At 43.3% G+C, this 20,652-nt stretch overlaps 1 protein-coding gene across 2 annotated transcripts in view; it reads right to left on the reverse strand.

The window, feature by feature from the left end:
• Zfat (zinc finger and AT-hook domain containing) overlaps positions 1-20,652 on the reverse strand; it is a 184,841-nt gene that overhangs the window by 17,410 nt on the left and 146,779 nt on the right. Inside the window, exons 12-15 of one of the 2 annotated variants that reach the window (XM_031359681.1) lie at positions 18,943-19,081; positions 10,028-10,113; positions 4,757-4,880; positions 2,269-2,399 (exon numbers count right to left, since the gene is read on the reverse strand). In XM_031359681.1, coding sequence (XP_031215541.1) covers positions 2,269-2,399; positions 4,757-4,880; positions 10,028-10,113; positions 18,943-19,081 — 480 coding nt within the window. Of the gene's footprint in view, positions 1-2,268; positions 2,400-4,756; positions 4,881-9,994; positions 10,114-18,942; positions 19,082-20,652 lie in introns of both variants that reach the window. The other variant, XM_031359680.1, reaches the window with a different exon arrangement.

The raw sequence follows: 20,652 nt of genomic DNA on the forward strand, positions 1-20,652 counted from the left end.
CTTCCATCCATCCATCCATCCATCCATCCATCCATCCATCCCTATATCTCTATGCATTATGAGCCCCAACTGAAAGGGAAGCTTGGCCAGGTACATGAGATAGTGACGATGCCACACAAATTCTTGAGAACATTTCCAAATGTCGCATCACATGAGTGTGTTCCCAGTTCCACTTGCACCTCTAGGGTGAAATAAAAAAGAAGATTCTTCTGGGGCACCACTGTCCCCTCCTCCTGTGCAAATCTGGACTTGCTTACACTAGCTGTATTGATGCGCATCTACCTTCTCCTCTGTTGGGCTGACAATCCAATGGGTAGAAGCATATTGAAGCAGGACTCCAAATTTATAACCTCATGTATGGCATCACTGCCTGTGACATTCACTAATTCACAACCCTGAGTAGCAGCCAATCAATATTCTTAATAGAAAGAAGAAACAGATGACAATCAGCTGCACCTTTTGAAGTCTTAGCATTCACGTGTACAAACCAAGCAAAGTACTCCCAATAGTTCCCTAATGAGATCCTGTGCCAGCTAGTACCAGATCTACTTTAAGACTCCACTGCTGAGGAGTCCCAGAAGATATGCGTAAGACAACCTGAAGTCTGAAACCTAGCAAATGCCAGTAAAAAACAGAAAGCTAGAATGTGTATTTTCAATCAAGATACTGCAGTGTAGCATTTATTTTTCTGTGTCCAACTTCTGTCCAAGACCTAGATGGAGAGAAACTTCACTATGGAATAAGGGTTCCAGTATACCAAATTCAAATACTTCTCTACAGGACGTCTTGTCTCTGGATCAAGAAAGCCAGTGTTAAATCAGAAGTTCCTATGCCCCAGGGAATTTTATGGCATAAACTTCATGTGTCGCACTACGCACTGAGTACAGTCATGGAGACAACAGTGAGATCACTACTCTTAATCCCAAAGGCAGTTAGTGTTGGCCACGGCACATAACTCAGAAGAGCATATACCAGAGCCATTGTAAGAAGTGTCTTCATTAGTGTAAAGGAAAAGCATGCACACACACACACACTCTTTTAAGTTAAATGTTTCATGTTTCCTTCTTATTTTCAATCAGAAAAAAACCTACACTAATTTTACATTAAAGTTTGAATAGCTCTAGTAGCTCACGCCTCAAATTTCAGAGCTATCTCGCCCAACAACCCTTTGTCACAGCAGCCTTCAGCCTACAGTTGCTGGTCCTCCTCCGACCATGATATATGCACTGGCTCTCCATTTTTTCAGCATTTTACATTCTTCATGGCATACTACTTTATTCCTGCTTAATCCCTTTCCACAGGGAGTAGCCACCCTGATGGCAGACATTGGTTCCTTCCTGGGACTCCAGCACGACAGCTCTGACTGACAAGAGCAAGTACTCAATAAATGCCCAGTGATTCATAAAAGAACACACAGCCAGGCAAAAATCTAAAAGGGATATAAAAACTTATTTTATGCATTTTAAGTATATAGTTTCCTAGTTCTGATGCACTTACTGGTTTTGTTTTATACCTTTAAAGTAGCTGTGTAAAACTATTCTTAAAACCTTAGTTTGTAGTAAAGAGGCAGGTGTGCGTGAGCAGAGGAAGCTAATTATTGTACATGCTGTACTCTAACAGACTGGTGCTGTCTCTTCTGAGGATAGAGAGAAGGAGTGGATGAGAGGAGCCCTGAGACAACGTGGTAGGAAAACCTTTCTTTCAAACTCATTGTTTTCTTCCTCTCCTGTGTGAACATAAAGTGATGATGTTTCTCTGTTTTTTTTTCTTTTTGGTTTTTTGAGACAGGGTTTCTCTGTATAGCCCTGGCTGTCCTGGAACTCACTCTGTAGACCAGGCTGGCCTCGAACTCAGAAATCAGCCTGCTTCTGCCTCCCAAGTGCTGGGATTAAAGGTGTGCACCACCACCGGCTGGCTGATGTTTCTCTTTTAAAAGGACAATCCATAGGTAAATATTCCTGGGCATCTATTGCTGTCCTTATGCTTCCTACTAGCTTACTTCTTGGTAGGTTCTCATTATGCTCATTTGCATTCTAAGATTCTTTGAAAGGAAATGAAGAGATTCCTCGGTGCTTCTTAAACACCTGGGTGCTTTCTCTAACACATCTGCACAAACAGAGCCACTCAAGACACAATCCTGTAATAATCCAAGGAGAAGGCCGATTTCATTTTAAATTCTACTCTAGGCAAACTGAAGTTGTGAGAAAAAAGAAAAGAGAAAGATGGGTGGTGGCTTGAGCAGACAAGTATGTCGCAGAGGGACCTCACCTGCTTTACAACAGTCACTGTCCCTGGTGCCATGGCAACCACGGAGGCCACAGCAGCAGCATCGTGGGTCTCTGAACCCAGTTCAATGATCTGCTGTAGGATATTCACAGCTGTGGGGTCAAGTCGATCACCTGTGGGAAGGAAGCAACAGGACACCATTAAGCTCTCTTCACTGAAAGGCATCCAAGGGCAAACTGGCCCCTAGTCATGAAAACTATGGGGTTATACCTATTCCAGAGTGTTCATGGATTCTCAGAAACCACTTACTCAGACTTTACAGCTCACTACATATTTCCTTCAAGAACTGCTCAAGGCCTGACTGAAACTATAAGGGGATGGCATGATGGCGTGATCGCTTGGACACAAAAAGTAGAAATATGCCTCAGGCCATTGGGGTGATAGCATCACAAACATGGAACTGAAGACCAGATGAACTGGATCTTGATATGGTTATACAAGCTGCCCTTCAGTGACACAACTGAGGATGACCAGCTGACATGGTCAGACGCAGAGTTGATTTCTCCTAAGGGCATCATAGACGGGCAGTGGAAGCATGCCTAGTGACAGGTGAGACACCCAAGAACGTCTTACTTGTTCAGCCAGTGGGCTTCTGAACTATAAACCAATTTTAGCTTGCTGTTGTTTTAATCTTGTCAAAAGACAGGGGCCCATATCACCAGGGCAGCAACCTGGCACACCCTCCCTGCTCTCTCCCACCATCTGCTGCCCATCTGTAATCCTCCTGAGCACACCCTCACCCAGATCATTAATTTACTAAAATGGAAATTACTGCTTGGTTGCTTGGTCTCTGTGCTTTGTAATGCCATGAAGTGTTTGCCAATGTTTACACCCCCATGCACAGCCTTCTGCAGGCCTTGAGCCAACACAAATCAACCAGTAAGAGATTGGAGAAAGAATATGGCATGATCAGTAGGTAGAACTGGCCTAAGATGGAGGAGGTGATCTGCATACGCTCACACCACACTACATAGCACCCCCTCCCCCTTCTACAGCACACCGGCATAGACCTGGGGGATGATTCAGATGTGCCTTCAGCCTAACACTCTAAATTCCACATACAAAAATGTTTACTTTGGTGAGTCACTGAGGTTGGATTTTAATTCTTCCTACACTACCCTCCCCACTGATCATTATCCAGCCCAAGCTTTAGGTCAGTCAGGAGCTGTGGTTCCCACTGGGAATATGGATAAAGAAAACAGATAAAGCATAATCCCTCCCTTAATCCTTCCTGGGCTGACAGGCTCCTGAGACCCATGTGTAAGCAAATCAGCCTAACACATGGTATTAGAGGGCAGTTAGGGGACAGTATAGAAAAGTCTCATGGGATCCCAGCAGATGACATGTAATATAAGTGCTGAAATGAGGGTGAGCTAGGCAGAAAAGTGCCATGAGGGGACCACAAAATAGGGCATGCACATATGAGAAATGCAGGCTATGCTAATAACTGCAGAATTTGGTCTGCACAACACAGCCTAGAGGCAAGAAGCAAGACAAGCAGGCAGCCAGGGGGTGAAGGAGGAGGTCTGGCCTGCTGAGCTACAAAGGTGAGACAGCATCTGAAGTACATGGGCAGACACTGATGGGTACAAGGGCATGTCCACATCAACTCTCCAAGGAAAGACACTATTGGGAAAACAGCCATATGCTCATGGAGTCTCCAAGAAAACACACTGGTTGGCAAGTGCATGCAGTCACAGATGTTCTGAGACAATGATGGGCAAGACGCCATGTGCTCATGGATGCTCCAAGGAAAACTCTGGTGAGAAGTGGACATGTGCTTATGAACACTCCATAAGGAGACACTAATGGGCAAGTGAGCCAGAACACATGGATTCTCTAAGGAAAGACAAGGGTGGACAAATGGACATATGTACCTAGATGCTATAAAGAAGGACTTTGTTGGGCGAGTAGAAATGTACTTGTGGATGCTCTATGGAAACACACTGGTGGGCAAACGGGTATGTGATCATGGGAGATGCAGACATCACTAACAACTGAGACAGAAACCCAAATTCAATCAAGGTCTCAGTGATAAGAATCTTGCTTAACAGCTTGGCCTTGACTCTGGTAGAAGTGGAGGTGCTGCAGCCCCAGTTTATATCACATCCTATGCCACCCACTGTTAGCACCTGCCTGAACAATCTGGTCCCTGAGATAAGACCTGTGGAATAGAGGCCATGAGGAAGCATGAGGGCTGCCTTGAGGTAAGTCAGGAGAACTAGACTCCAACTCTGTGACCTAGAGTACACTTAACCAACTATGTTCAGTGGACACCCATCCACATAGAAGTTAAGTAAGAATGGCAAGACTGCCCACACCCAGGGCAGCTTCTGGAAATAAGACTGAGCTAAGTATGCCCCACTCTGGCTAGGTTCACTCTGAAGCATTTACAGAGAAAGACCTGCTGGTGTATTTATTACATAAAGAGAGGCACAGAAGTGAGAAATAAAATCAGGTTTGTCCTCACCACTCTCGGAGGTATATCTCAGGTCCTGAAGTGCAGCCACAGCTGCTTGTGTCCCCTGAACATCTTCAGCTTCAGTGATGTAGAGATACTGGGTGGAGGGCTCCTCCGGAGTCTCTGTTGCTGGCTAAATAAAAATATCATGTCTCAGCATCCTTCCAAGAGATTAAGAGCAACCCGAGATTCCTGGATGAGAGAAACCCATACAGGAGAATAGCACTGAACACTTCACTGGCATAGCTCTTCCAAGAGACATCTGCTCCAACAGATGCATTGCCTAAAGAGGACATTTTCTCTTGAGGGTCAAGACGTTATACAACCACTATGTGGAAGCTTGTTGCCCGCCCCCCCGCCGCCATGCTCATAGTATGAAGTGAAGCATACTGTTCACAATGAACACACTTAAGTATGTTCTTCTACAAGCTTCTGTCTCCTCCCACCGCTGTCATTAATGTGCCCCTTACACTGAGACCTCCAGCCATGTAGCTAACAGAGGCAAAGGAACAGTCCTGGAGGAAAGTGGGAAAGGAAGAACGCATTGTCCCTGAGCACGTAAAGCACAGACCCTACCATACAGTGAGATCCCACTGAACCTTAGCTACCGACACACGTCAAATTATTACACAAAGGATCCAGATGGACATATTCTGCAATGTCAGAATATGTGATGGTAGGAGGGGTGGAAGTGACATTCGAAGATATCTTATACCTCAACGAGAGAAGCAAGGAAAGTAGATAGTCACAGGATCAATGTTAATAAAGATCTCTTTTTGAGAAGGAAACACAGCCAAGCCTGGAAGGTGAGGGCCATGAGTCTCACCAATACAGAACAAAGGGCAGCACTCCGGCCAAAGTGTATAGGAACCAACATTATGCTTTAATGGCATCTGTGAGCAACTGACTGAGTTCCAGAGTAGCATGTAACTGTCCTTTTATTGACAACTGGCCAAATTCAGTTCCGTTATACTTGCTTGACTTAAAGGAAACACCCAATAAATATGAAATGAATGCAGAAACTATTAAAAAGATCATTTTTTTTTTAGAATAGCATTAAGCAATGGACTGGCTGGTTTTGTTTGTCAACTTGACATAAACTGGAGTCATCAGAGAGAAAGGAACCTCAGTTGCTGAAATGTTTCCTTGAGATCCAGCTGTAAGGCATTTTCTTAGTGAGTGATCAATGGGGGAGTGGCCCAGCCCACTGTGCTAGTGCCATCCCTTGGTGATGGCCCTGGGTTTTATAAAAATGTAGGCTGAGCAAGCCATGTGAAGCAAGTTAGTAAGCAGCACCTCTCGGTGGCCTCTCCATCAGCTCCTTACTCCAGGATCCTGCCCTGTTTCAGTTCCTGTCCTGACTTCCTTCAATAGTGAACAGCAATGTGAATGTGTAAGCTGAGTAAACCCTTTCCTTTCCAACTTGGTTCTTGATCATGGTGCTTTGTTGCAGCAACAGAAACCCTAATTAAGACAAGTTGGTACCAAGATTGGATGAGGTTGCTGTGAAAGACTTGATCACGGTTTTGGAAGACCTGTGGAAGAACTTTGAAACTTTGGGCTAGAAGAGCCATTGAGTGTCAAGAAGTCAGTGGGATGTTCTATGGAAGCTTGGAAGAAAAGAATGTTGAGAACAGTGCAGAAGACAGAGGCCTGGCTTGTAGAGTTTCAGAAGGAAGTTTAAAGACTATCTGGGCCATTTGCTATTTAAAGATTCTGTCATTCTGTCTACCTGGAGCTGAAGAATCAGCTGTGATTAACAAGATAACAGAACTTCAAAAACAAAACTATGCTTTGCGAGGACACGCAGTGCTGGGTGGCTGAAGCCATGAATTTAGCAGTAATTAAGAAGAGGCCAGCATCATTGAGGTGACATCTTCTGGAAAATGTTTCCTGAGAGTCAGCACACAGAAGCTGTACTCCAGAGGCAAGTAAGTGGTTGTCTCTTGTGAGAAGCCAGGAGGGGCCAGTAGTGAAGGTGTAGCTTCAATAGCAGTTGAAGGCCCAGGAATGAAGGGGTCATAAAATGAAGTTGAGGCTTGGCACTGTGAAGAGAGCTTATTGAGGCTATTGGTGAAAGTGCAGCCCAGGTGCAGCAGAAGATGCCAGCAGTTCTGGAGATACCAGTACCATGGGATGATGACTAAGAACAGCAGCAGCACTGGAGTAGAGTCAGATGGATCCTACAAGGAAAGCTCTGTGTGTGTGTGTGTGTGTGTGTGTGTGTGTGTGTGTGTGTGTGTGTGTGTGTTGCAGAGGGCAGAGCTCGAGAAGTGATCAAGCCCTTTGGAGGAGTCCAGAAGATCATGAGTGGATCTCAGACATTGGCTAGTTGGAATTTGCTTTTGCTTTGACTTGATTTGGACTGTACTGACTTTTCCCTCTTGAAATAAGAATTCATTTTGCTGGAACCCACAGTTGAGAGACTTTGCATTTTAAAAGACTTTGTATTTTAAAAGAGATTGGCTATCCAATTAAAAGAAATTTAATGTATCCAATTTTGAAAAGACTGTAGTACTTTTAGTTATCTAGGTTTTTAACGTGAGATCTTGGTGCCATCCCTGGGATGGTGTTCCTAGTTCTATAAGAAAGCAGGCTGAGCAAGCATGTGAAGGAAGTCAGGAAGCAGCACCTCTTCATGCTCTGCATCAGCTTCTCTAGGTCCCTGCCCTGGCTGAGTTCCTGTCCTGACATCTTTTGGTGATGAACAGCAATGTGGAAGTATAAGCTGAATAAACCCTTTCCTGCACAACCTGCTTTTTACCCGTGGTGTTTTGTTGTAGCTATAGCAAACCTAACTAAGACACGTAGTGTACTACTTTTAACTATGAGCCAAGCACCTTAGCTTGTGAAAGAGCTGCTCTCCTTCTGGGGACCCGAGGTAATGATAACATTCAGTGAGTGGTGCTCTCCATAAGCCATTCCTAGGAGAGAAGTGACCATCCAAACTGCCAGGCAGCCAGGGTGTCATTCCACTGTGTCCAGTTTCCTTGATGTTTAGCTGCCTTACTTCAAGAGGCAAGTGCCTATTTTTGTGTGTACTGTTTTGTGAGGGTCAAAGCCCTACTAATAGTTTTAGAATCTGCTGGAGGTACCTGACTTAGCAAGTTTTCCATCATGAATTGGTATTCCAATGTCTGTTTCTTTAACAGACAACAAATTCTGTAGCATGAACTTGAGAGTAATAATCATGGCACCATCTATGGTAAGGTGACACTGAGCCTGCCATCAGCACTGACAACGCAAAGGGCTTATCTGTCACACAGGATCTCCAGCATGGTACAGGATTCTCCCTGTCAGCTTTCCAATTTACCAGCCTACTACCCGGCTGACAACACTAAGGGTAAACTAAGTCAACAGTGGTTCAAGGTCAAACAGTTTATAGATAACACAGACAAGTTTAAAGCCTGTCACCCCTAACTCTAACCTGTTAGTCTTAATTTATAAAAAAGTTTCAAATACATATAGAAGTAAAGAGAGAGGAATGACAAAGTTCTACACATTAGTCACTCATCACCTGATGGAAACAATTATCAAGTCACAATCAGTTGTCTCACCCATGGCCCCACATCCTCCCATGACAGGCTCTTGGATGTGTGTGGGAGTGCCTGTGCACATGCCACATGCACATTTTGAGGTCAGAGGACAATTATATGGAGTTGGTTCTTTACTTCCGCTTTGCATGGGTTCCGGGGACAGGTACAGGAAATGAATCACGCATTGTGCTATCTTGCTGTGGCTCCACCCCTGAAACCTTTGAAGCAAATCAGAATCATTGTTTCTTCCACAAGTATTTCAAATGAGGTTAGATGTGGAATTTTCCACTTGTGGGGCCACATTGATATTCAAAAGCTTTTGGAGTTTACAGCATTGTGGATTCTGAATTTTTTGTGTTTTGTTTTAATTAGGGACTTTCAACATGTAGAAGATGGCAAATAATAATAACAGTAAACCACAGGAGTTCCGAGTTCTTTGATTCCAAGATGGCACTAAGGCTCCATACAGCTTTGGCCTCTGCTTATTGTAACATCTTTGAACGGCGAAAACACAGTTCCATTTATATACAGAACATTCTCATGAGAACATTGCTCAATTATAAAATACACGAGAAATAGTTTCAGAGATTAAGCATAGTACTGTAGCAGGCACTCTGGGCAGACTGTAGCACTCATCAGCTCTCTGACTTTGGCCCTAGAGTATCCAAGCAAAACACTGTTTCCATAGTTACTTGCATCTGACTTTAGTGAAAACCCTCTAGTGTTTCCAAATGAAACAAGACACTGGCTTATGGCCAAAACACATACTTCTGCCCTCTAAAGGAGCCCCTACTACAATCTACTGAAAGAGTGTAATAGGTGAATGATGCTGTCTGTCAAAAGCCTTTTGGCATCTATGAAGACGATTATTCCATTTCTCCCCCCATTTCATGGTGAGCTATATCAACATATGTTCTTCCATGGGGGCATGCTTTCCCTATACTCCAAAGTAATCTCCGCACAGCCATGGTGTTTCATTATTTTTATGTGCTATGAATTGTTTCAAAGAGTATAACCAGGTCCTCTCTAAATTCACTATCAGCTGGAGGCGTCTGTGATTGCCAGAGAGTGATGAGCCTTGGCAGTGTCTGCAAACAACTGTAATTATCTCAGCGAGGTCCAGAGAGGCAGGGTGATGCTAGAGGTACCTGGTAAGAAAAGGCTACAAATGCAGCTAAACTTCCTATAAGGTCCAAAATAGTCCTCCCACCACAAAGAATCATGCAGATCAAAACACCAATTGCGCCGAGCCTCAGAAGCCCTACCTATAATGACTGCAAATCTGTCTATTGTAGTGGCATCTGGTACTTGAAGAGATGGGTGGCTACTGGTGTTCATAATGGTGACAGATTCAAATTCCTAGGGGAAACAGCTAGTGGGAAGGACCTAGAACTAGGAAATAGGGTCCCTTCTAATTCTCAACAAATCACTTGCCTTCCACTCTGCTGGGTGTAACATCTAAAACAGGGTCTGTGGGCTGGAGAAGCCAAGACAACATTCACAGAAACATCTAAGTTCAACCCAGAATAAATTCACATTGGTGGCTCAGATTTCACTCAGAGGGACCTGGAGCAATGATCTGAAATGGCTGCAGAGGATTTCCAAGGAACCCATCCAGTGATCTTGAGGGTTGACTGTGCCCAGCACCTGGGCTCACCTGACTTGTCACCTGTCTCAACATGTCGAGATCATACCACAGTTAAAGTGTTACCTCCCATTTGGGGTCTCCATCAATCTCCACTACCTTCAAGCCATGTTTGTTCTTCAAGTGTCTGTTGAACTCCCATTTGGTTCCATACACAAAGCTGCAAACAGGACACTTCAGACCACCTACAAGCACAGACAGGCAAAAAGAAGTGTTTATAGCAAATAAGCATGCTGCTGTGTCTCCTGTCCAAATGTGTGGGATCTATAAAGTACATTATTTTTTTTCTCCACCACCTACAGTCACTCACGCTTACCTTATTTAGTATTGGAATATTAACAGCAGCCACACATCAGCTTTTAGAGTAGAGATTTTAGAACTTAATACACTTTTCTTATTTACTCAATAGGTCTTTGCAGAAAGCCTAATACCTGCTTGCTATTTTAAATGCCAGAGAGAAACGAGCAACATAATCCCCTTGACCAACTGGATTGTGGCTAAAATCAACCTTCCATGTTGTTATCTGTAAATAACATTTTTTAAGTCACTAAAGAACAGTGGCTGATTTGTCCACCTCCTTTGCTCCCAAATGCTTAAAGTCAGATGCTCAATTCTTAAACCCCTTCTAAGAGAAGCTAAGTCAGAAGGATACTTCTCCTGTGAGATTCCCAGTAAAGAATAAATTAAAACTCTGGTCACATCCTGAAGTGTCACTGTTTATTGAACCAATTAAATTTTGCACATGTTCCAGGAAGAGTTTAGATGCTTTAATTGGAAGAAAGTAAACTCATGATTAAAAAAAAAAAAAAAAGAACAACAACAAAAACCAACCCTACGGTCACAGAAGAGACTGACTTTCTAAAATTATATCAGAAGCAGCACTGAACACTAACCTTGTAGCAGGAGATGCAAGCTCTAGCCAGAGAAAGGCAACTGCAGTCGAGGTGTTAGGTGAGCAGTTCTCTAGGCTAGAGCTGGGCCTCCACACGGGGCTGGAAGCAGACAGTGGATCCCCTCACCAATGTTCCCCTGCCTGAGTTTTTGCAACCTGCTGACTACGTAGTTCCATGCAGCTCATATCCCAAAGGTGAGATTTCAGGCTTTGCCTTCTTGTGGCGAGCGTTTTCCCTACATATAGTCTTTTTCCCCAATCTCATCCTTGTACTGCATCATGAAAACAACAAAACTTAACCTTTACTTCATAAGAAGGGCTTGTTCCTCCCTTCCTCTTTAACTAGCTCTCCCTGTGTTCTGTTTGTCTTAGAAATTCAGTGTTAAGTCAATACTATCTTTGCTTGCTTTTTTAATACTGCCTTCTGCTATGGCAAGCTTCCCCTGTACCCAGTCCCACGGCTGCCATAGCACATGTCCAGATCAGTCAGTAAGCCAATGGACATTGTATAGCGATAGCAGCAACAGTGTGATGGCTATTTTCGGTGTCAACTCGACTATATCTGGAATGAACTACAATCCAGAGGTGAAGGGCACACTTGTGATCCAGATCTCAAGGCTGAAATACACAGGCTTTTGATCCCGATTTTGACATGGGATGATGCATGGTTTTGATCTGGATCTTGAGGTACAGCTGCCATGAAAAGTTTAGGCCTAGGCAAGACGGTACATGCCTTTAATCCTAAGAGACACAGGTAAACTGATCTCTGAGCTCAAGGCCAGACTGGGACAGAGCAAGATCCAAATAAAGAAAAGCTTAGGTCCAGGAAAGGTGGTACACACACTGAATCTGGGCCATACCTTCTGCTGGTGATCTACATAAGGACAATGGAAAAATGAAAAGTTTCATTCTTCTTTGCCTGCTTGCATTTACTTGCCAGCACATCTGTTGGAACCTACTACTTCAAGATTCCAGCTTATACAAAGGACCAGTTGAAACAAGCCACCTTGTGTGACTTAGGAATTGCCAGCTTCTTGGACTTCCCATTCACAGCTGGCCATCATTGGGTTAGTCAAATGGCAGACTCTAAGTCATTTGAATACATTCTCTTAATAGACAGAAACATTCCCAAAGTTCTAAGACCCTAGAGAACCCTGACTAATACAGAAGTAACAGTAATGCATATCTACTCACTGGACCATAAGCTATGTTCACTTTCCAACAACAATTACTTCATTTTAAACAGACACTTGGGACTATGAAGGAACATTTGCCTTAAGCTAATGTTGTAAGCAACTTAAGAGTTCTGCGAAGTAAACAACATCAAATTCTTCCTGGACAGTATGACTCCTCACTCTCCTCTCAACATGTCTCTGACTCAGACATCTGCACCAATTCTTCCTCTTTATTCTCAATCACAAAGCCTCACAAACAATCCTTTCTATATCCCTGATGTGCACATCAAGTGATGTCCAAGATGACCACTTCTCCCATGCCTGTGTGAGATAAACTAAGTGAATCACAGAGACCCTTAGATTTAAGCAGCCAAGGGTTAAGCTGATGAGCCAGTCTCAGGCTGTCATTTCCATTTATTTATTACTCATTCTGAGGAATTATGTCTTGATATTGAGTTTGTCTGGATAAATTTATTAAGGGCCAGGTAATCTCAGGAGCACGCATCATTCAATTTTATCCTTTTTTACATCAACTATAGAACACACCCTCTCCTGAACCAACTCTATGTCAGTGGAATCTGCACAGAGCATTGTCTAGATTGGAGTTTTCTGTCTACTGCAGACCTGGAGGCTGATAGCACTTTACCTCAGCTCATTGTTCCTCACTCTTCTCATCCTGTGCATGCTCAAGAGCATACAGAAAAACAGGACAGAGGAGAGACAAAGCCAGATGACACTAGTCATCATCAGAAAGTCCAGAATGAACATCAGGTTCCCAAGTTACAAAATATCTACAGAAAAGGGAACTTCTTATGTTAATGCTTATGTTCAGAATCTCAAAGACATTGTATTGTTCTTATAGATAAGATCAAATGAATTGTTCTTAGCCAAGAGCATAAGTCAAGTTCTTTTTAACCTTCCATGGTGGTTTGAAATGACCCCATAGACTTGGGTATTTGAATACTTTGTCCCCAGTTCGTGGCACTCTTGGGGAGGTTATAGAACTTTTAGGATATGCAGCCTTGCTGGAGGAAGTACATCACTGGGGGCAGGCTTTGCAAAAGTAAAGCCTCATTCCACATCCACTTCTGTTTCCTGTCTGTATTTGAAGATGTGATTTCTCAGTTTCCTGCTCCAGGCACCGGATGCTATGCCTCCCCTAGCATTATGGACTCTCCTTCTAAAACATAAGCCAAACTTTTTCTTCTGTCAACCTTTGCTCATGGTGAGACAAACCCTGCTTTTCCTTGAAAGAGTTAAATATAGCAGCAACCAACAACAAACTTCCTGAGGTCAAATGGAGGCTTCACAATCAAACTGGAATACTATTTTAAGGAAACTAATTCAGGGAGAAAAGCATCCTCATATTATGTTTAAATTGAGCTTAATATGATAATGCCCAATATTAATTAAAACTTCAACCTTTGCCATAGCAACTTTAATTAAAGTACAACAAACAGAAATATGTAATCTCACCTGAATGTATAACTATGCCAGTTAATTGGCATCAAAGCAGAGAGAAATAACTTCTACTTCAATTAATTAATTTCTTAGCATGCACAGTAAAGGTCAACAGAAGCCTTTGTGAGCTACTCACAACGCTGGCATTAAGTGCTCAGCAGACTTGCAAATGGACAAACCACAATTTTCTCACCTGGACTGATTAACCAAAAGTAAGGTGGGACAGTCAGTTGCAACTTTAAAAGCTCACCATGGCAACCCTGCTCTTTAAAGAGTAATCTATTGGATTTCCAGGTATTAAAAGATTTGTCTTTCCTTATGGTCCCTAATATTATGGATAATTCCATCTCATGTTCAATAATATCAGTCCAGGAATGGCTCAAAATATGAGGCAGGCAGTGAGCCTGATAGACTTCCTTATACTCGTTAAGTCTGAGTTTTCTTTTCTACTAAGGTAAATGTATAAATTCTCATAGCTTCGTGGAAGCTACCACATTGTAGACAGTCTAGAGGCCCCAAATGTATGGACATACTACTGCTTGGAACATGTATGTCAGCACATTCCCTTGCATGGGAAAGGTACTTTGTATATGTGTTTCAGGAAAGAACTCTGTGGTGAAGATCATTCTGGATCATGGAGTGTATCTAATATAATCAAAAGGATCCTTACACGGACAAAGGGGAGAGGTCATCATAATGAGATATGTGAAAGATTCCACTGACCATTCTTGACTTCAAAGGAGGAAGAATGGTCCACAAGCCAAAGAATGGGGTAGCCTCTACAAGCTAGACAAAGTCAGAAAACAGACACACCCCTAGTATCTGTAGACTTGTTAATATCTCTGTTTTGGCTTAGTAAGCCTCAATGTGCATTTCTGACCTTTGTAAGATAACAAATCTGTGTAATTTTAAGTCATTTGCTATAGTAGCTTTAGTAAAAGAAAACAGGCACTCAGGGACCAGAGCAGAAACAGCTTCATTAAGGAACCTGGATAGTGAAGTTTATGTTTACAAGGTGAGGAAGTGAACTGTGGATTAGGACTTCCTGCAAACATTCTCCTTTCCTGCTGAATGACAACGTGTTATCCTTTGTGACTTGAAGTGCTATGAGATTACACCAGGCCACATAACTCAAGGTTGTCTAAATCCTGTGTCAAACACTATCCTCTCTTCCTATAGGATCCTTGAGAAAAGCAGCATAGGTAACCCACAGCAGAAGAAAACAAGCATAATTTTATCATATCTAAGCTATTATCCTGAAATTTAATGAGTCATCCCTGGTAAACAGAGCTGAAATAAGGTCTTCTCCACTTCTCTCTGGGACATGAGACCACTGGAAAGGACTGAGAAAAGAGATAAATTGGTCCCATAGTTAACCTTGGGCCACATTAGTGACTAGCTTTAGGAATAAGGACAAGAGGAAAAAAAAAAAAAAAAAAAAAAGAGCACCTTGCAGGCACAACCTAATCCCTGTCCCAGCAAGACCATGCCCTGTCCTCATCCTCATCCCCCTCTTCTGCTTCTCCAAATACTGAAGCAGGAGACTGGCTTAGTCTGGTCACTTCCATACTGCCCTCTTTCAGCTTCTCATTTTAAAACAGCTGAATGAGCACATCAAGCATACAGGACTCTTACATAGGAAAAGTTAACTCATAGAATAGTTAATAATCAATAAAAGGCATAACATCATACCACTAGAAACACCTACCAATAATTCATTGAGTCTGGGGTTTAGACATTTTAAACACGTCCAAAAATTAAACTGATGATTTCTGCACTACTTACACGTTACAGGATTTTCTGCTATGCTAAGCTATTTCCTGAGATTAGCATGAATAATATGATATGCATTTGCAAACAGGTTCCTGTGGACACAGGTTTACACTCTTCTAATTCAGTAGTTCACAACAAAGATTTCAGCAGAAGCCAAAAATGAAGCTGTCCCAACCCTCTCCTGTCATTACTTTTCTAGTCTTATCTATTGTCACTTCAGTAACTAGGGCTTCAGAGAGGGCTCAGCTACTGTATGAAACAGCTGATGGCCCTCCCAGGATCTTGTTCTCAGGGGGAAGGGATGAATTCTTTAGCCACACCATCACAACATGAGGCTGATGAAAGGAACTACTTAGTCCCGTTGCTACTGAACAGAGAGATAAACAGGTTCCAATTCAAGTAGTAGTACCAATGAGTGCCACCATAAAATCCCCTAGTTTAATATTGAGATTCAGTGGCTGGCAATGGGCTGACCACACTGAAGAGGCTCAAGAGATATGTACTTAAGGAAATGTATAGATAACTCTAACCTATACTTTTTATCAAGCATTTACTCCATGGACAGGAAATAGCTAGAAGTGTTAGAGAATAAAATGTAATTTTTGCAACTACTGGAGGCAGGTATTGGTCTTCTTGATGATGATTCTGAATGCAAGTTCAAGAACAGGGAACATAAGTACCTGGTCCAAAGGCCACACTGTGCAGAGACCCCTGTCCTAGTTGTGTGGCTCCTAACCCTGTGTGTATTCTAGAGAATCTAGAGAAACTGCACAGGGTGCTTTGAGGCACTCGAAGACTGCCCACTCCTAAGCCCCATCTTCATGGTATCGCATACCATGCAGAAGGGAGCTATGTCTTCATGAAGCTTGGCATCCACAGCACCGCAGGCACCTCAGTGGCTCTGATGGTTGACCTACCCCTGGAGAAAACTTTAATCAAGCATGGGTGAAGGCACAGGAGTGGAAGGCCTGCTAAAGCAATCCAAGCACATCATCCTCAAACAGTACAAACCAAGGGTTTTGTACTGGAGAATGTTTCAAATCTATATTGATGATAAAGTGAGGACTAAGAGAAATCTGCTTTCAAAATATGAGATGTACATACACTATAGGCCGGGAGTAAACTGCTCCATGTACTGGGCTCAGAAGTTGTATGTCCAAACAGTCCCAGAATAGTGAAGACAACTTTAGGTATCTGTTTCTTCAACAAGTACCTAGAATGGTACAGGGAGGGACAGAGGCAGGGAGGTTTGGGTGGGGGCACCTGAAAGAAAATAATAAAGCACTGATCTTCAAAGCTTAAATATGAAACCCATGTCCTGTCAGGAAATGCCAATTGATTGGAGAGATATCAGTTGATTAGAGAGCCTTAGAAAGTTAACAGAAAACTTGGGGCAGAAATCAGTTCAAGTTCAGCACGTTTTTTGCAAGCAGTGTTGAAGGTCTAAAAGCAGTGATAGCTTCATCAATCAGACCCAGGGGCCTGTCCCACCAGCTGCACTGAATGTCTGTTTGCTGCCAATCAAACCCAAGAGTGTGAAGGATGTGAAAACCAAGCCCCAGCCTCCCATTCATCATTTATGGTGACTCTTAAGTCAATCTATTCTCCCCAGTGATTCCTGGACCCGACTCATTAAAAAGTAATGCAGTGGGCGTTAGTGGTACAGCTCATGGTAAGACAACTGCCTAGCATGTGCAAGGCCTTGAGTTCCATCCCCAGCTCACAAAAGGAAGACCTCAGCAGTGATGCTAGAAGTGTTAGTTACTTTCAGAAGAGAAAAGTAAATCTAGGAATGAATCAGTCTCGTGTTCCAGATGACTTGTACTGCATCCTCTCCACTCGCTCTGCAGTTGAGGGACCCAGCAAGGACAGGCTAAGCGACTTCCCTACAGCACTGTTCAAGAAGAGAGAACACAGATTTGAGACAAGATCCTTCCTCTTTGCTGCACCATCCCGTGCTGCTAGCTCCATAAGACTCCTGCTGCAGAAAACAAAAGGCCCACAATATCTTTCTGATGGGAGGCTCTAAAATGAGCCTGAGAGTCTTATCTGCTCATCTACTGATCTGCTCTGTCACTGGATGCTGCCAGATATAGACAATCCATTTGTGTTACATGGAGATGCATCTCTAGGCAACTCAACAAGTGATGCTTCATACTGAATCAGAAAAATAAGCATCCCTGGCTCTAACACAGCTCACAGTCCTCTAACTGGTAACTACACAGGTTTCTAAAACTTCTCTCAGTTCCACATAGTAGCCAGCCAATAAGAAGTAATAACTGAAGCTACACACATGGCTATATTTCCTTATATGGTAAGAGTATCTGTGTTATGCCCTCGTCAATGGTAATGTGTAGTTATTTATTTTTAATAAAAACCATAAAGAGAAGCCAGACAGTAGTTATCTTTTAATCCTAGTAGTAACCCTCTTAATCCCAGCACTTGACAGGCAGAGACAGGAGGATCTTCTCTGATTTTGAGGCCATTCTGGTCTACAGTGTGAGTTCCTGGACAGCCAGGACTATTACACAGAGAAACTCTGTCTTGACAAAACAATAACAACAAAACACGCAAACACATACATACACACACACATACACAGACAGACGGGGGGGCGGGGGGAGAGACTCTGAAACTTTTCATGAATAACAGGTTTTCATTAGTTCTCAAATAAATGTTTTGCAGGATGACTAAGGTACCAGTGTGCTCAAAATGTATTTTTCTATAACCCCACGTTCAACTACTAAGTATATCTATATTAATATTAATTACAATTTTATTTTTAAATTTAATTACAGTATAATCATTCCCACTCTTTTTGCCTCCTTCCTACTGGCCTATATCTAAGAGTATAGGGTCCTTTTTTTAAGATCAATGGGAGGAGGGGGGAGCAGAAAGACTGGAAAAGCCAAAGGACCATAAACTGTTCTATAAGATCACACCTCTATCTATGACAGAGAAGCTACACCCATGAATACTCAACAACATGGCTGCCTACACAAGGCCTGAAGAAGTCCAACACCAGTTGTCATCCCACAAAAAAGGGGAGAAATTTCACAGGGCTCCACCCATGGATGAAGAGCTAAAAACAACCACCACTGAGAGAGGGAGAATTAGTCTTCCATGGGAATGATCCCCCTGATTGGTTATCTAATACAATGTGGTCCGCCCTAGAACTGTATACAAATACATGGTTTCACGACACAAAATTACTCTATAGGTTATATTTATGCTTATTCTCTTATATGTGTACGTAATAATAATAGTTAAAAAGAGGAAAAATACTGAGAAAATCCATACTTTTTGACAACAGATCTTTAAAGCCCCTACATGCAATTCTGTATTACCAAAAGCCTTCGGGGGTTATAATTAAGATAAAGACTGTACCAAAGGACAACAAAATATTCCTGTTAGTGACACTGAGTGAAGGAAAAAGCCTAAATTTTCTAGAACTCTGCAAACACATGCAGAGAAAGAACAGATGAGAGTGCTGACAGTTGTATCAGACTGCAGGTAACTTCTGACCACCATCCCTTTAGCTCACCACACGTCAGCTGCAATATTGCCTCGTGCTTCCTGGTGAATGATGGAATGAGGATGACACAGCCAACAAAGAGGACAGACGAACACCATGCCAAGCCCACAGTTACAGCTGAGCTCTCAGAAGCTGGCAGCCATCGGTGCTTCTCAGAAGGCCTGGGCTCCTCACTCACCTTGCTGGATGAGGGCTTCAGCTGCAAGCTCCCCGCTGCCCACATTGGCGTACTCCTCGTTGGGGTGCTTCCTGTTGTAGTGCCGTTTCAGAGATCCAGAGATGTTACATGAGTAATGACAGTGAGCGCAGCGGAAAGGCTGGGGGGTGAGGGGGACAAGGAACAGGAAAGGTGAACCTCTGCAAACAAGTATGGCACTTCCCAGTGTGTCTCCTGGAGAGTATCTGCCACCAGCATGCCTGCAACGAGCAGGCCCAGTAGATCCTGCCACTGGGGAATTGCTTGTCCTAGTTAAAGTTCCTATTACTGTGATAAAACACCATGACCAAAAGCAACTCGGGGAGAAAAGAACTTAAGAGCTTTCTCAGCCTGCTTTTTAGAAACAATTCAGGACCACTCGCCCAGGTGACATTGTCCGCTGTGAGACGAGTGCACCCATTTCAGTTATTAATCCATAAAATGCTTGACAGGCTTGTCCACAGGCCAGGTCTCATGGGGACACCTTTTCAAATGAGAGTTCCTCTTCCCAAATGAGTCTAGCTTGTTTCAAGTTGACATAAAAACTAAACAACATATCCTGCCTCTGTGCTACACCAAGCAGCCAGGACAAGGTAGGACTCAGGGTCTCAGCTAAACAAGTTTGCTGTCCTTATTTCAAGATTCCTCGCTTTCTCTACCACTGTCACTGAAGGTGTTAAATAAAAAGCGATACATGAATCAATCACTACTTTAAGCAGATGTCATTAAAAGCAGTCCCCATTACAACGGAGTCCTCTATATTCTTGTTCCTTCATCTAAACAAACAACTTCCTTAGTGACATCTCCCTGTTATCAGGTGCATGCAGTGCCAGGATGTGGGGAAGTATATCTGCCAAAAGCCCCTGTAGCCTTAGCCTGCAGGAAGCACGTACAGAATGGGTTACAAATGGGTCCACAGCCTTGTCTGGCTCCTCACTTGCATCTGAGGACTCACTGAGAGGCCGGGAAGGGGTGCCCACAGCTCCCTTAGGAATACATAGGCCCGGAAATAACTATGTACCTGAATCACTACCACATGCCAGGCTCTTTCTCGTACCAAAGTGCCCTCCTGTGTCATGGTGCTGTGTAGCTGAGACAGCGACATGAATCCCTGCTTGGCATTTGGGCCCATCTAGCAGCACCAAGTTTCTGGTCCAGCAGTAACAGAAAGATGCACATGGGCCAGTAAGATGGCCTCAGTACTCCAGAGGTGCTCAGAGGAAGCATGCTTAACCTCACAGCTGGAACTCACCTGCAGTGGAACCTCAGACAAGGAGCAAACTGACTGGGAGCCATTTCCTCATCAGGAAACCTGAGGATAATAACTACCTTCTTAGTCTATGCTCTGGATGAAAGGCTGGAGCACACGCCAGCAGCTAAGATGCTCCCTGTAGTTTCCATTAGCAAGTTTACAACTCTCTTGCACACCCAGAAGCTGACACATCACTGTGCAGTAAGATTATCTTGACTCTGACAACTTCATCCTTTCACCATTATTATGCAGAGGCACAATAACTGAATGTGGAGAGCACCAACCAGCTGCGAGGGGTGGGGTTCCCTGATCTGAAGCTTCCACAGCCTCTAACAATGGCTTCTTCCTCTCAGGTATATAAATGTGTCCAAGTCTTCCCACAGAGAGGCAGAGGGGAAGGATGAACACAAGGAGGTAAACACAAAGGGGGTCCTCTGCCT

This window comes from Mastomys coucha, unplaced genomic scaffold (assembly GCF_008632895.1).
Source record: "Mastomys coucha isolate ucsf_1 unplaced genomic scaffold, UCSF_Mcou_1 pScaffold7, whole genome shotgun sequence".
NCBI classification, from domain to species: Eukaryota; Metazoa; Chordata; class Mammalia; order Rodentia; family Muridae; genus Mastomys; species Mastomys coucha.